This window comes from Gymnoscopelus braueri, assembly GCF_963280865.1.
Source record: "Gymnoscopelus braueri genome assembly, chromosome: 3".
Taxonomy (NCBI): domain Eukaryota; kingdom Metazoa; phylum Chordata; class Actinopteri; order Myctophiformes; family Myctophidae; genus Gymnoscopelus; species Gymnoscopelus braueri.
This window is the reverse complement of record NC_137612.1, coordinates 16,165,287-16,179,137: the sequence shown is the minus strand read 5'-3', so window position 1 is coordinate 16,179,137 and position 13,851 is coordinate 16,165,287. Positions and strand designations below refer to the sequence as shown.

The 13,851-nt window shown below is 41.2% G+C and overlaps 1 protein-coding gene across 4 annotated transcripts in view; it reads right to left on the bottom strand.

Annotated features, from left to right (window-relative positions):
• Positions 1-10,268, bottom strand: part of LOC308082520 (histone deacetylase 7-like) — a 68,110-nt gene extending 57,842 nt beyond the window's left edge. For 3 of the 4 annotated variants that reach the window (XM_080424319.1, XM_080424322.1, XM_080424320.1), the window contains exon 1: positions 10,017-10,268. In XM_080424319.1, coding sequence (XP_080280445.1) covers positions 10,017-10,035 — 19 coding nt within the window. In that variant the 5' untranslated portion in view covers positions 10,036-10,268. Of the gene's footprint in view, positions 1-899; positions 1,301-10,016 lie in introns of those variants that run through there. The other variant, XM_080424323.1, reaches the window with a different exon arrangement.
• Positions 10,269-13,851: the final 3,583 nt, after the last annotated feature.

The following is a 13,851-nucleotide window of genomic DNA, read 5'->3' as shown; positions in this document are numbered from 1 at the left end:
CGCGGGCTAATAAGTGTCAATTTGGGGGTCCTTAACATGAAAAAGTTTGAGAACCACTGTCCTAAACAGTGGGTCGGGACCCTAGGCCTACTACGGCAATAAATCAGCAAATGAACTGTCGAGATTGACTATAATAATAAGGTTAATAATGGATTGATGTCACTGTCCTGACCTGATGCAAAAGCAGCAGCAAGGTGCAGCAGCACTTGTCTTCACACTAAATGTGAATATTTAACATGTAGACTATAGCTATAATAACAGTGGGTTTATGGGTTTATGCACCAGCGGTGGAAAAAGTACTCAATTTTTTTACTCAGTAAAAGTATCAATACTGCAATGTAGATATACTCTGTTACAAGTAAAATGTACCTTAAAGCACCTAAAGTAGAAAGTACTCATTATGCAGAAGGTCCCATTTCCAGTTTTCAAATGTATACACATATTTTGAAAATAGCAGATCTACAAGCTCACAATACTTCTTATATGTTTTGTAATAATAATCTAAATCTACAAGGTAACTAGTAACTAAAGTTTTCAAATAACTGTGGTGGAGTAGAAGCATAATATTTGCCTCTGAGATGTAGTGGAGTAGAAGTAAAAGTACTGAAAATTGGAAATACTCCAGCAAAGTAAAAGTACGTCAAAATTGTACTTTAAGCACAGTACTTGAGTAAATGTACTTAATTACTTTCCACCAATAAAGGTAATCGATTGATGTCAATGTCCCAAGATGCAGCAGCAGCAGCAGCAAGGTGCAGCAAACTCCCCGGCGTGCACTTGTCTTCAAACTAAATGTAAGTGAATTCAAATCGAAAAGTAGTCTAAAAGTTCACTTTAATATGTAGACTTTATATGTAGCTATAACAACAGTGGGTTTATGTGCAAAATCAGTAGCCTACCTTTTGAAGAATCATTTCATAAACCACAGACCAAGTGGTCTGGCAACTCAGGCAAGTCGGCGTTGAGTATCCGTCAAACCAGCAACAGATGAGAGTTCAAGTCCTTTTTAAAAAATATATAAATTGTTGATTGTTTGCGAGTCAGTCAGTCAGTCAGTCAGTCAGTCAGACAGACACACAGACAGACAGACAGACAGACAGTCAGTCAGTCAGTCAGTCAGTCAGATAAGTAACTCTGGTGTTAAAAAAGTACTTGTTCTCAACACGGTCTCATCATGCCGTCTGGCTGGGTTCGTGGTCCTGAAGGAGGAGGTAGTTCATCCATAATCTGATCACTAACTTTCACACTAATTATGTAAGCAAAGCGAGAGAGTCTGACCAGCGTCACCGAAAACACATTGACATCACAGCTGCCTCCTCTGCTGTAGCTACACCTCTCTCTCTCTCTCTCTCTCTCTCTCTCTCTCTCTCTCTCTCTCTCTCTCTCTCTCTCTCTCTCTCTCTCTCTCGCTCTCTCTCTCTCTCTCGCTCTCTCTCTCTCTCTCCCCACCCCTCCCTCTCTCTCTATCGTTGGTTGAACTGATACAATTCACTTTAGTAAAGTCTCATCTGCTGCTACATTGTAGATGTAAATGAACCATTGGTGTGAGGGCTCCATCTGCTGAACTCATGTGGGTAGCGAAACTGTGTGTGTGTGTGTGTGTGTGTGTGTGTGTGTGTGTGTGTGTGTGTGTGTGTGTGAGAGAGTGCGCGCGTGCGTGCAGGTTATTTTATGAACTCAAAGCGGAAACAAACAACACACGCACACACTCACACACAAGTTACATTACACAGCCCATTTAGTCCATTTAGAGATGTTATTATGTTACAGATAAGCTAGCAGATAAGCTTAATGCATTTTCTATTTACTAAAAGAGCTGGAGAGACATAGAGACAGACTCCTGTTACTGAAGAAACACTGTAGAACAATCATTGCTATTGTATTTAACGCTTATAAAATAAAATAAATCACTTTTATACAAAGACACAATAAGCTAAATATGATTATTTAGTTCATGTCTGGAAATGGGTTCCCTCCTCATGTTGGAATGGCCTTATAAACACTGGGCATAAAGTTAGACTGTCTATGAAGATGTGTGATTAATTCAATAGCAAATGAACGCTTTATCAAAAACACTGACTAATTCTACTACCAAACAATAAAGACCAACTGGCTCGTTCAAGTTGCATTGACACATTTTCTTTCTATTCTCCTGACACCTCTCTTGCTTCAGGTGAGTTAATTGATTGTCAATTACTACTTGTCACTTGGTAGGTAGTAAGAGTTAGACAACAGCCAGGGGAGAAAGCTGAAAGTAAGCCAGTTAAAGTGCCGCCTGAGTTTAGGTGCGTTATTTGTAAAATTATTTTGTTAAACTATTATTTTTGCCTGGGGGGTACATAACCCTGCACTGGACTGAAGGTGTTTTGGAGTAAAATAAATATAAAAATAACTGCATTCTTGGACTTTTTTCCGTCTCTCACTTTTTTTGGAGCCTTGGCCGTTTGATCAAGTGTGTGTGCGTGTGTGTGTGCGTGTGTGCGTGTGTGTGTGTGTGTGTGTGTGTGTGTGTGTGTGTGTGTGTGTGTGTGTGTGTGTGTGTGTGTGTGTGTGTGTGTGTGTGTGTGTGTGTGTGTGTGTGTGTGAAGAAGGTGCAGAGCAGCCGAGCGGAGGAGACATCCCCTTTCCACCAGGAACGATCATGTAGGTAGGAACAATGTTTGCTTACACCTTGTAACATGCCCTGAAAACAGCTGATCTACAAGCTCACAGTGCATTGCGACATATCGCGATGCATTGAGAGCTTGTAACTCGACTGTGTTCGGCACACGACTAGTATCCTATGAATTAAGCAAAAGACTACAAGAGAGCCACAGCAGATTGCCGAGCCTACTAGGAACGTTCCCACAAACGCAAAGTCAACCAAAGATGGAGAATGAGATGCATCCATCACCCTGGCACTCGCATGCCAATGCAGTATCTTCAGTAGCACTCCAAGGTAGAGTTTTGTGGCCAGTGGGGTTCACTTCTCTCTCCCAGTCACAGGAAGCCAATAGGAATGAGAGGAATGCAGTCAGGCAATACAGTGATGGAGGGAACAGCAGTTACACAGGGCAGATTGCCAAAGGAATGGAAGAAAGGGAAAAGAAAAAAACAGGCAGGGAAAGATTGTGATAAGAATGTGACGTGATAAGAATGTGACAAGAAAACCAAAAGGCATGGAGCCTAAAAAAGACAGAGATGCAAGAAAATAAAAACTAAACAGTTATGGGAACGTGCCACACAGCTACGTATATAGTGTTAATTCAACTCAGAATGGCCACATACAGAGCCATTTGGTTTCATTTGGACACTCTTCTCTTCTCTCTTACCATGTAGTACACAGTCACACACACACACACACACACACACACACACACACACACACACACACACACACACACACACACACACACACAGTCACACACACACACACACACACACACACACACACACACACACACACACACACACACACACACACACACACACACACACACACACACACACACACACACACACACACACACACACACACACACACACACACACACACACAAACAAGTATATACGGTGCTTCTGTTGTAATGCTATGCAAACTGCAAAGCAATTTTAAAAAGACATCATTACACTTGGATGTTCCAACACCTAAACTGATTGAATATGAGTATACTGGAGGAGCTCCTGGAGGAGGGACTCTCTATAGCTCCTGAAGGAGAGACTATAGCTTCTGAAGGACAAACTCTCTGAAGGGCAAGGCAAGGCAATTTTATTTGTATATAGCACATTTCAACAAGGCAATTCAATTTGCTTTACACAGAACATCAAGCAAAGAACACACAATTATACAATGACATTAGGATGCATAAAACAAAAGAAGTAAAAAATAACAGATACAATTACAGTGCAGAAGAGAAAGAAAATTCCAGATAATGTGGTTTGCATGAAAACTAAAAGCTGCTTCCCCACGTTTATTTTTGGTGTTAGGGACAGAAAGCAGACCTCTCCCAGATGACCTGAGAGATCTGGATGGTTCATGATATCGCACAAGATCAAAAATGCATTTTGGCCCTAAACCATTCAAAGCTTAATAGACCAACAGTAGTACTTTGGATTTAGGAACAGGAGTGATATGCTCCACCTTCTTGGTATTGGTAAGGACTCGAGCAGCAGCGTTCTGAATCAACTTTAGTCATCTGATTGATTTTTTTTGCGAGACCTGTAAAGCAGTGGTTCTCAAACTTTTTCATGTCAAGGACCCCCAAATTGACACTTATTAGCCCTCTGGGACCCCAATTTATATTGTAAAATCAATGTTATTTTAACTCTGAGAGTGTGCAAATTGGTTCCATTTGCACACTCTCAGAGTTACAGACCCATAAGGGTCCATTTTCCTAACTATCCATCATTTAGCTCCCTCAAGGACCCCTCAAGGACCCCTGGGGGTCCCCGGACCCCCCTTTGAGAACCAACGCTGTAAAGACACCGTTACAGTTGTCAAGTCTACTGAAGATGAATGCATGGACTCGTTTTTCTAGATCCTGCTGAGACATCCTCCAAAGTCCTTTAACAGATCCTATATTTTTGAGGTGATAGTAAGCTGACTTTGTGATTGTGTTAATGTGGCTGTTTAAATTCAGGTCTGAATCCATGACTACACCAAGGTTTTTAACATAGTTAGAGGTTTTTAACATTACGGATTGGAGCTGGGTGCAGACATTTTCCTTGTCTTCCTTGGCTCCAAAATCTATTACTTAAGTTTTGTCTTTGTTTAATTGAAGAACATTATGGCACGTCCAATTGTTGATTTGTTCAATGCATTTACTCTGTTTGTATTGGACCATAGTCCGCTGGTGTTACGGTTATGTAGATTTGTGTATCGTCTGCAACTACTGTATGGTAGCTTATTTACTTACATAATCTGAGCTAGTGGGAGCATGTAAATGTTGAACAGTAGAATCCCTAGAATGGATCCTTGCGGAACTCCGCATGTGATCTTTTTCTGCACAAATGTATAAATAGCGATAGATATAGAATAGTTTCTGTTCTCTAAATATGATTCAAACCAGTTTAGTACTGTGCCAGAAAGTCCCACCCAGTTTTTCAGTCTGTCTAGTAATATATTGTGGTCGACCGTGTGAAAAGCAGCACTGAGATCTAGTAATACTAAGACTGAACTTTAACAAGAGCAGTCTCAGTGCTGTGGTGTGGTTGAAAACCTGACTGGAAGATATCAAGGCCATTGTTTAGTGTTAAGAAGTTGTTCAGTTGTTGAAATAGCTTTTTCAATTCTCTCTATAGCTTCTGAAGGACAGACTCTCACTATAGTGTCTGAAGGAGAGACTCTCTAAAGCTCCCTATAGGCCCTGAAGGAGAGACACTCTCTAATCTATACTATAGCCCCTGAAGGAGAGACACTCTCTCATCTATACTATAGCGTCTGAAGCAGAGACACTCTCTATAGTACTGTAGCTCCTGTTGACAGACTCTCTCTATATTGTTCTGATTATGAGTGAATAGGTGCTCCTGAAGGAGAGACTCCCTCTATATTGTTGTGATTCGTGGAATGTGTCACATTATCTGTGTGGCAGATTTCCTGGCAAGGGGAGGAGGCAGGGGGTCCACGTCCATAGACAAACACTCATTTGTTTTCTGTCCAGGGGGCTGTGCAACCTTACAGACATACACACGTGCTGATGTGTATAACACGCACGCACGCACGCACGCACGCACACACACACACACACACACACACACACACACACACACACACACACACACACACACACACACACACACACACACACACACACACACACACACACACACACACACACACACACACACACACACACACACACACACACACACACAGGGAGGTCCATTTATCTCTGCCTCTGTGTCTCTCCAAGCTTTTTCCATTCTTGCTCATCAGTGTGATAAATTGTTTGCAATCAGGGGGCTACTGTAGCAGCAGTCAGGTTGACTGCAAAGGATGTCACTGAAGGCAACCCAGATAAGAGATTGCATTCTCTGTTGTAATTTGTACGGTATAAATGAACAAAAGACAGTACCATAGAGGACAGTGCCATAAAAAATTACTCAAATTAGTGGATCCATACTGGGACGCTCGGGTGGCGCAGGGGTAAAGTTCCTGCCCACCACTCCGGACATAGAGGTTTGAATCCTCCACAGGACTTTTCAACAACTGCACACCTTGCCTTGAAGTAGGCCCCCAGTAAACTGCAGCCAGACTTTGAACCAAGAAGCTGCTCGCAGCTGCTTTTGACAGTGGGTTTCATCTGACTGAAGCCTGTCCCTTCCCAGTAGAGGTTCTTAATCTACCCACAGAAAGGAGCTATTGCGCTCAGTGCTCACGCACATGGTTTCTCTGGAAACTGACAGAGATGCTGGAAAGCGTAGCTCTACGACGCCCTCACACTTCTGTAGGTGCATACAGAAAAAGGTCACGAGAATGCACTTGGCGCAGTTTGAACCCCTTTGAAATGGTTAACGGCTTTTTACCCTTTAAAGTATTTCAGATAACGTATACCACCAAGCATCGTTGTTAACTAACAGTTCCATAAGAGCCGTTTCAAAGCTTCTAAACTCGCAATAGTTTAGCCGTAGAAGCATGCAACACTGTTATCAGTGAAATGGTAATATACTCTACCATAGCCAACGTACTCTGTTATATAGTCAATACAAACACTGACTGCACTATGGAAAACACACCTGGAAGGATTCTTCTTTCATAACAACGTAGTTTTCCACAAACAAATTATCATAATTTTCCATTTACATTGTACCTACAGCATAAATGACAAACTGAAAGAGAGAAGAGGGTATAAAAATAATAATAATATCAATAACATTCATTTTCAGTTATAATATAAGTGAAAATGAATGTACTTTCAAAACATAATTTAGAAAGTAGAGGTCGGAACACCTCCCTCCTTCATAAATTCGCAGTAGTTTTCTTGAAAGATCTATGTGCTGTTACACTATACCTCTTGGTTGCATTGATACAGGTTAAACTAAGTAGCTACTGTATTGATGTGTTTATGATATTGATTATAATAGACATGCAATAAGTATACTCTTCCACAAGGTGGTGGTAGCCAAATGGGCCACTGCACCGTGCGTACAGATATAGAAGGCAACTGTAAGCCATTCACCACCAGTACAATCAATTTCGTACTCTATTAACCATATTAACTTCCACATGCCTGTTCATCCTTTTACATGTCCACTTAACCATAACTTCCACATGCCTGTTCATCCTTTTACATGTCCACTTAAGTTGTTTGGCGTTACATTCTAGAACAACCATGGTCAGACCATGGCTGTGCAGGTAGTGCTTCTCCATACTGGATCACACTATGGACTGCTTGCTGTTTTACAGCAACATTTATTTGGAAAATATGAACATTTTGGCAGAACCTTTTGGGTAGGCTGAAGAAATGTACAGTATACTGTAGGTTATAGGTTGGATTTATCTATTAACTGTATGCTTGTTTAATGGAAGAATTACTCACTCTCACTAAGAATAAGATATAGGCTACTTCACTTGGGTTATCCTCAGCTAAAGGCTTTTTTAGTGTTAGACTAAGCTTAGTTATTGGGTATTATGTACTCAGCACTAACTTAAAATGTTACGGTTTTAATGACCACTCAATTAACAGTGTTGGTGATCATTTAGACATTTGGTTCCTCAGGTCACATCCATCCACCAAACTAGATTTTCATGCTGTGAAAACTTGCACCAAGATGGTGTGTCTGTCAGTGACAGAGAGAGGGAGAGTTATGTCCCTTTGAGCCAAGTCTAGCTCTCTGTGGCCTCTTAACCTCTTGACCTTTGACCATAACAAACTAAACAAACCTCGAGCCTGATAATTCATCACAATGACAGAAATACAGACAGCCAAGTCCATGAAATCATTAAAAACCGAGTCTGATGGCTCTGGACTTATCGGGCATTTTGAACAGTGTTTTTGTTCAATCCTCATTAAAATGACATTTGGATTTAATGCAATTACAATTATTTGATTAGTCTCACACTGACCATACGTCCAGCAAAATATAATGCAAGGTGTGGTCAGATAAAACGTTTTTATACCCATTATAGAGTCTACAGTTCAATAAGGCTATGTTTCCTATTTTGGCATGTGGCTCTTAAAAAGCATGACAATCTACTGAGGAGTGTTCTCTCCCTTCCAAATGGATTCTTGTTCATATTATTTTACCTTCACCATACTGAACTAACATCCAAAAAGCAGCAGCATCGGCAGCAGGTTATCAAAACGTTCAGGTCTTTTTTTTATTTAGCTACAGTAATTCTCCAAAACATGTTTTATACTTTCATTGTCACACAGAAATATTTCGAGTGTTAATTTAACTCTGAGAGTGTAAACATGGACCTGTACAAGATTGTACTGGGATCTTAGTGTCCCTGAACTTGAACCAAGGTGAAACTCCCTGAAACTGTAATTTATGTTTGTCACCTCAAGAGTTAGAGCAAAATAGCTCATGAATGTCATCATTATACACCATTATTGTAAGAACGGACATAAAAGAGGTAAAAGTAAAAGCCTGATTTATGGCTCAACAAACCACGTAGACAAGCCTCTAAAAATGGAACACTCGTGGGAGAGTAAAAATAGAGGGAAAGTTTAGTGTTTTGGACGAGGGAGCAGGCAAAGTCTGAGACCAGCATTTCATCTTTTCCAGCTATAGATTCATGTAGTGTAGATTACAAAGCAAGACAGATGGAGAAGGCTACAAAATGGCATATAATCCTCTTAGTTTTTATTTATATTCTGATTTAGGTTTATACACTCTATTGGCAAAGGATGCAATTCTAGGGTGGATACGGTATGCACCCGTAGAACTTTGAAAGGGGATTCACAGAGCGTCCGTGTCTGGAAATGATGTTGGGATGCACAGGACTGGAGAGGATAATGTATCTAAAACTAAAATCAGGAAATGTACCCAAAATAACTTTGTTTTACTCTAGTATATGGAAGACGCAGTCCATGTTGTGACAGACAGCAGCTCAGTTCACTCTCACTGCCATCAACCCATTTACAGCCTCACTCAACAACCTCTCTGTGGGAAAATGACACAGGGTACCCAAAACATATCACACTTAGGAAAATACCCCCATACCCCCCCCCCCCCCAAAGAAAACCCTTGAATCTCTCTCTCTCTCCCTCCTTCTCGCTCTCGCTCTCTCTCTCTCTCGCTCTCACACACACACACACACACACACACACACACACACACACACACACACACACACACACACACACACACACACACACACACACACACACACACACACACACACACGAACAGTCTGTCCGTGTCTACCACTTTCCTTAGAAATAGTGGTGTGAGAGAGTTGTTTGTAGTGTCATCCCTGTTGTTTGGGCACTGATACTTTTTGTGGACAGACTAACTCTCCGGAATATGTTGAGGGGGGGGGGGGGGGGGGGGGTTGAGGGGGTCTGTTTCCAATTTTCTCCCCTTCCCCGTCCTGAGAAACGACACCTCCAAAGCCAAACAACAAAACGGAAAGAAAATGAAGCGCAATTATTCTTTTTTTCCATTGCTCTAACCGCAATGATCCCCGAAACATGCCTTGTGTTTTTTGTCTGTATATGACTGTGAGGTATTTCCACTGATACAATGTAAGGAGAAACAGCTACAGAGCAGCCAGAAAGGAACCAAAGCTTCCCACACTTCAAGCCAACCAATGCTGACCATCTGCCGGCAATAACAGAGCACATTTGTACGCACCGACACCAGTCACGCACTCAACTCACAACCTTGACAGTTGTGGCAACCCTGAAAGATTGTGCCTCTCTCCATCTGCACAGTGGTCAGAACTTATTAAAAAGAACTATGCTATCTTACACAGAAAACGATAAGGACCGTTACATGCTTTCTCACGACCAACCCAATCACGACTGCAAGGACAAGTTAGGCTACTAAATGCGATCCTATGCAGAAAGTGTGCAAAACGTATTCCTTACCAGGTTTGGGTGTGGACATCCAGTATTATGAGGTCCCTCGGTGTGTGTCAGGTCAGTCTCAGACGCAGCACTGGGACATGGGTTAAGAGGCTGTGAGGATAGGTCCTGCTTTGACAGGGGAGTGGTGCCGTAGTGCTATAGAGCCCACGGTGTGCACGGAGTGAGACGGAGTCAACTCTCAAGGGGCTCCCTCTCACTTTTAAATATCTAGCGCTTTCTCTTGTGTGAACTTAAAGTCTCTCCTTTTTCTCTCTGTCTGTCTCTCCCCTCCACCCTCTCTCTCTCTCTCTCTCTCTCTCTCTCTCTCTCTCTCTCTCTCTCTCTCTCTCTCTCTCTTCCAGAAAGGACACAGTTGCTCTGCCCTATCAGTCCTCTTTAACTTTGTCAGTGCTGCCTCTGAATCAGAAGCTAGGGGGAGAGGAAGAGGTAGAAAATATATATATACTATGCATGTTTGTGTGTCTGTGTCAGAGAGAGAAAGAGAGGCAGCGGGGTGGGTGGGGGGGTGGGGGGCTTGATTCTGACAGACAATAGCAGGAAGTGTTGCATCAGGATGCACACACAGAGTACACAGTGCCAAAATAAGAACGGCATATCAAACATTACATAGGTTAAAGACACAACACCAACACATTTGAGTTGACCTGCCTGTTAAATTGAAAAACAACTGTGTATACGATTTTCAAAGCAAGTTGAGCTCAGAACATGTGCTCCGTACATCAGGCAAACATATATACATATATTCATGAAAAAAGACAAACTCATTGTCATGACTGAAACCTCACATTTTTGCTACCTGTTGAGTGCATGAATGCACGATGCATTGGACCTGGCTGCTGCACTGTACTGTAGGTCAGTGCTTCTCAAACTTTTTCGTGCCAAGGACCCCCAAAATGATATGTATTTGGCCGCGGACCCCCATCTCAAATATTTTGTTCCAGGGACCCCCAGAAGCAAAATTTGAGTGACAAATGTTCGCTTAAAAATATATATATATTCAAAGGTTTGCACAAATGTTCAAGATTTTTCAAAAATAGCAGATCTACAAGCTCATAGCGCGGCACCGAGTGCCGCGCTATGAGCTTGTAGATCTGCTATTTTTGAATAGACAAAGTATAAAAGGTAAAAATCATTGTGACGCTATATTAACACATTTTGCTGGGGACCCCCTGGAACCCCCCCAAGGACCCCTGGGGGTCCCCGGACCCCACTTTGAGAACCAATGCTGTAGGTGCATGTGCACCACACACAGTGACCACAGTTGACCCATCATAAACTATGATATGATGGGTGCATTGTATAATATCATAGAGTATAAACAAACAGGGAAAACTGACCTGGATTTGTGTAACAACAGTACCCATATAAATCTATGGTGTGCCTTTTATGTGGGTCAGCATTGAAAGAAGCACTTTACCCATTTTCAACCATATGTTCGGTGCTCTCTAATGGTCATTATAAGATGGCACAATTTCCACATCTCTGCATCGCATTTGTGGGTTTGACAAATAACTATTCTTTAAGATAATGATCATTTATAATTATATTATAAATAAAATGGCAGCTATCAGTCAGTTTCAATTGCAGTTTTCAACATGCAGTGATGACGCGTGTCTTCCCACCTCGTTATGCTTTGCTGCTGCAACCACTTAATTGTGTGTATGTGTGTGTGTGTGTGTGTGATTGATTGATTGATTGATTGATTGATTGATACTCCCTCCCCATCAATAAATTGCTGCTTTTACACTTTTTTTGTGCAGATTGCTGATTGTGTAATAGCCTACAGAATTTCTGCTTTGTCTGTTCAGTTACTTAAAAACATTATTTTAAATTTTCCTCTGTTCTCCTTTAATGTTCCATACATCTTGGCAAGATGGCATCTTAAAGATATTTAGCAGTTTTTAAGTTGCTTGATTCACTATTTAGATATTTGATATTCATTTTATCAGACACGCCCCCTTCCTATACAAACCCATTATAACTTCAAACAAAATTTTTAACATGTTAGATTTATCAAAAACACCCGTCCTTGGCTAAATTAAAAAAATTGGCGTATATTTTTCAAGAATCTAAAATCATGGAATATCGAACAGTTTTGGCTGAAGCCGGAATTCTGATTCAAAGCTACTCAAGCTATATTATTGTGTCATAGTTCACCGTATTATTCACTGTATTAGTTCTTTGATGTTTTCTATGATTATTTAGGTTCAGGTTGGGTTTATTATAGATTAAATCTTTGTGGGGCTGTTTAAATGACATAAAGTGACTCATTTCAAATCATGGTGAGTGCCATGCCTTCACGTGTCCAATATGGCATCACGCAACTCACATTACACAGTCGGGCAAACATGCCATCTTTTCGTTAGCGATAACATGCCACGGTAAGATTCTTTGTGTCTTTAATTTGTTTTAATATAAATTATTATTATCAAAATAAAATTCTATACAATGCTTGGCAATAGAACAGCATGATGGGAGACCAAAACTAGTTTATTCGAAGATTTGATCATTTATACTGTAGCCCTGGGACTTTTTCCACTGTGCGAGGTTTCGAAGGCCACTGTTGCCATGGGGTGATTATTAAAGATAGTAGTAGCCTAGTATTTAGCACTGCTGACCCCACTGACCCAGTCACGCACTTACTTGTGTGTAAACACACAAATGGAGCATTCAGTGTGATTACTAACACGAGGTGACATATTTTACTAAGGTAATTCGATTTCTGCCTGAGTAAATTAAGGAGGGAGAAAATAGCCAGGATGCTGGTGACTCAGAGAAAACTGTTTGTGTGCCTGGAGTGAGAGACAAGAGACAAAATTATGGCAGAGCACATTTTACTTTAACTTTGGATGTAGGAGAGGCATATAATGAGAAGTTTATAAGCTATGCCAATGATCATTAAAATAATTACAAGTAGAAGAAGATAAAACGTGTGGTCTAAATTAGAAGTCGCTGTGGTCATTTTTACTACATCACATACACACCAGGTGGTCACAATTGTGCCCTTACAAAACACTCTTCAAAACACATCTTATGAACTGCCACGACAAGACGTAACATCATTTTTTACACTATATTTGGGGAGTACTGTATATGACTAACTTGAAAAGGAAATGTTACTGCCCTGAGGAATGAAAAAAGCAGTTGTAAAGGTCGATAGCCCTCTTGACCCCCGAGTCATGGCCCTGATTACTGTGTGGTCTGTCTCACTATTACTATGTGTTAAATCGCTAGGCACCATGGATTAGCTAGATGGTTCAGTTGTAACTCCATCCTTGGGAAAACACTGACCAAAGGCAACCGTGCTTTGTGGGCTGTGACCCTTTGTCCTCGTGGCAAGAAAAAAATATTCTTAGTTAGGCTTCCACTGATATCAATTACCACTCAAATAAACATGTTAGCATGAGGGGCAAACATTGTCAGGAAGAGGAGTGGGATCTGGGCTGGTGAGATGTGCTTTTCTTGATAGATTGGTTATTCTAAATTCTACGAAATTCAAAGTGAATTCTACAGCATTCGGAGAAATTCTATTTTTGGATTTCCTCTCCATGAAAGACAGCACGGTATATGAGACTAATGCATTCCTACGCGCTCTGTAATTTCTGGTAGCCTATATTCTCATCCGAAGCACGTTCCCAGAACTTCCACTCGGCTGCTATGCGTGAGTGAGTGCATGCAGGCATTCATAACACAAAACAACCTGCAACAAATCACTTTTCAAACCCTCTTATAACATAATTCCACACAGTGTGGTGTAATCAATGGGAGTTGGTCAGCCAGGAGGCTGTGGTTTGTGAGTTGTTACAAATGGCTAAACCTGTTCCCTTTGGACCAC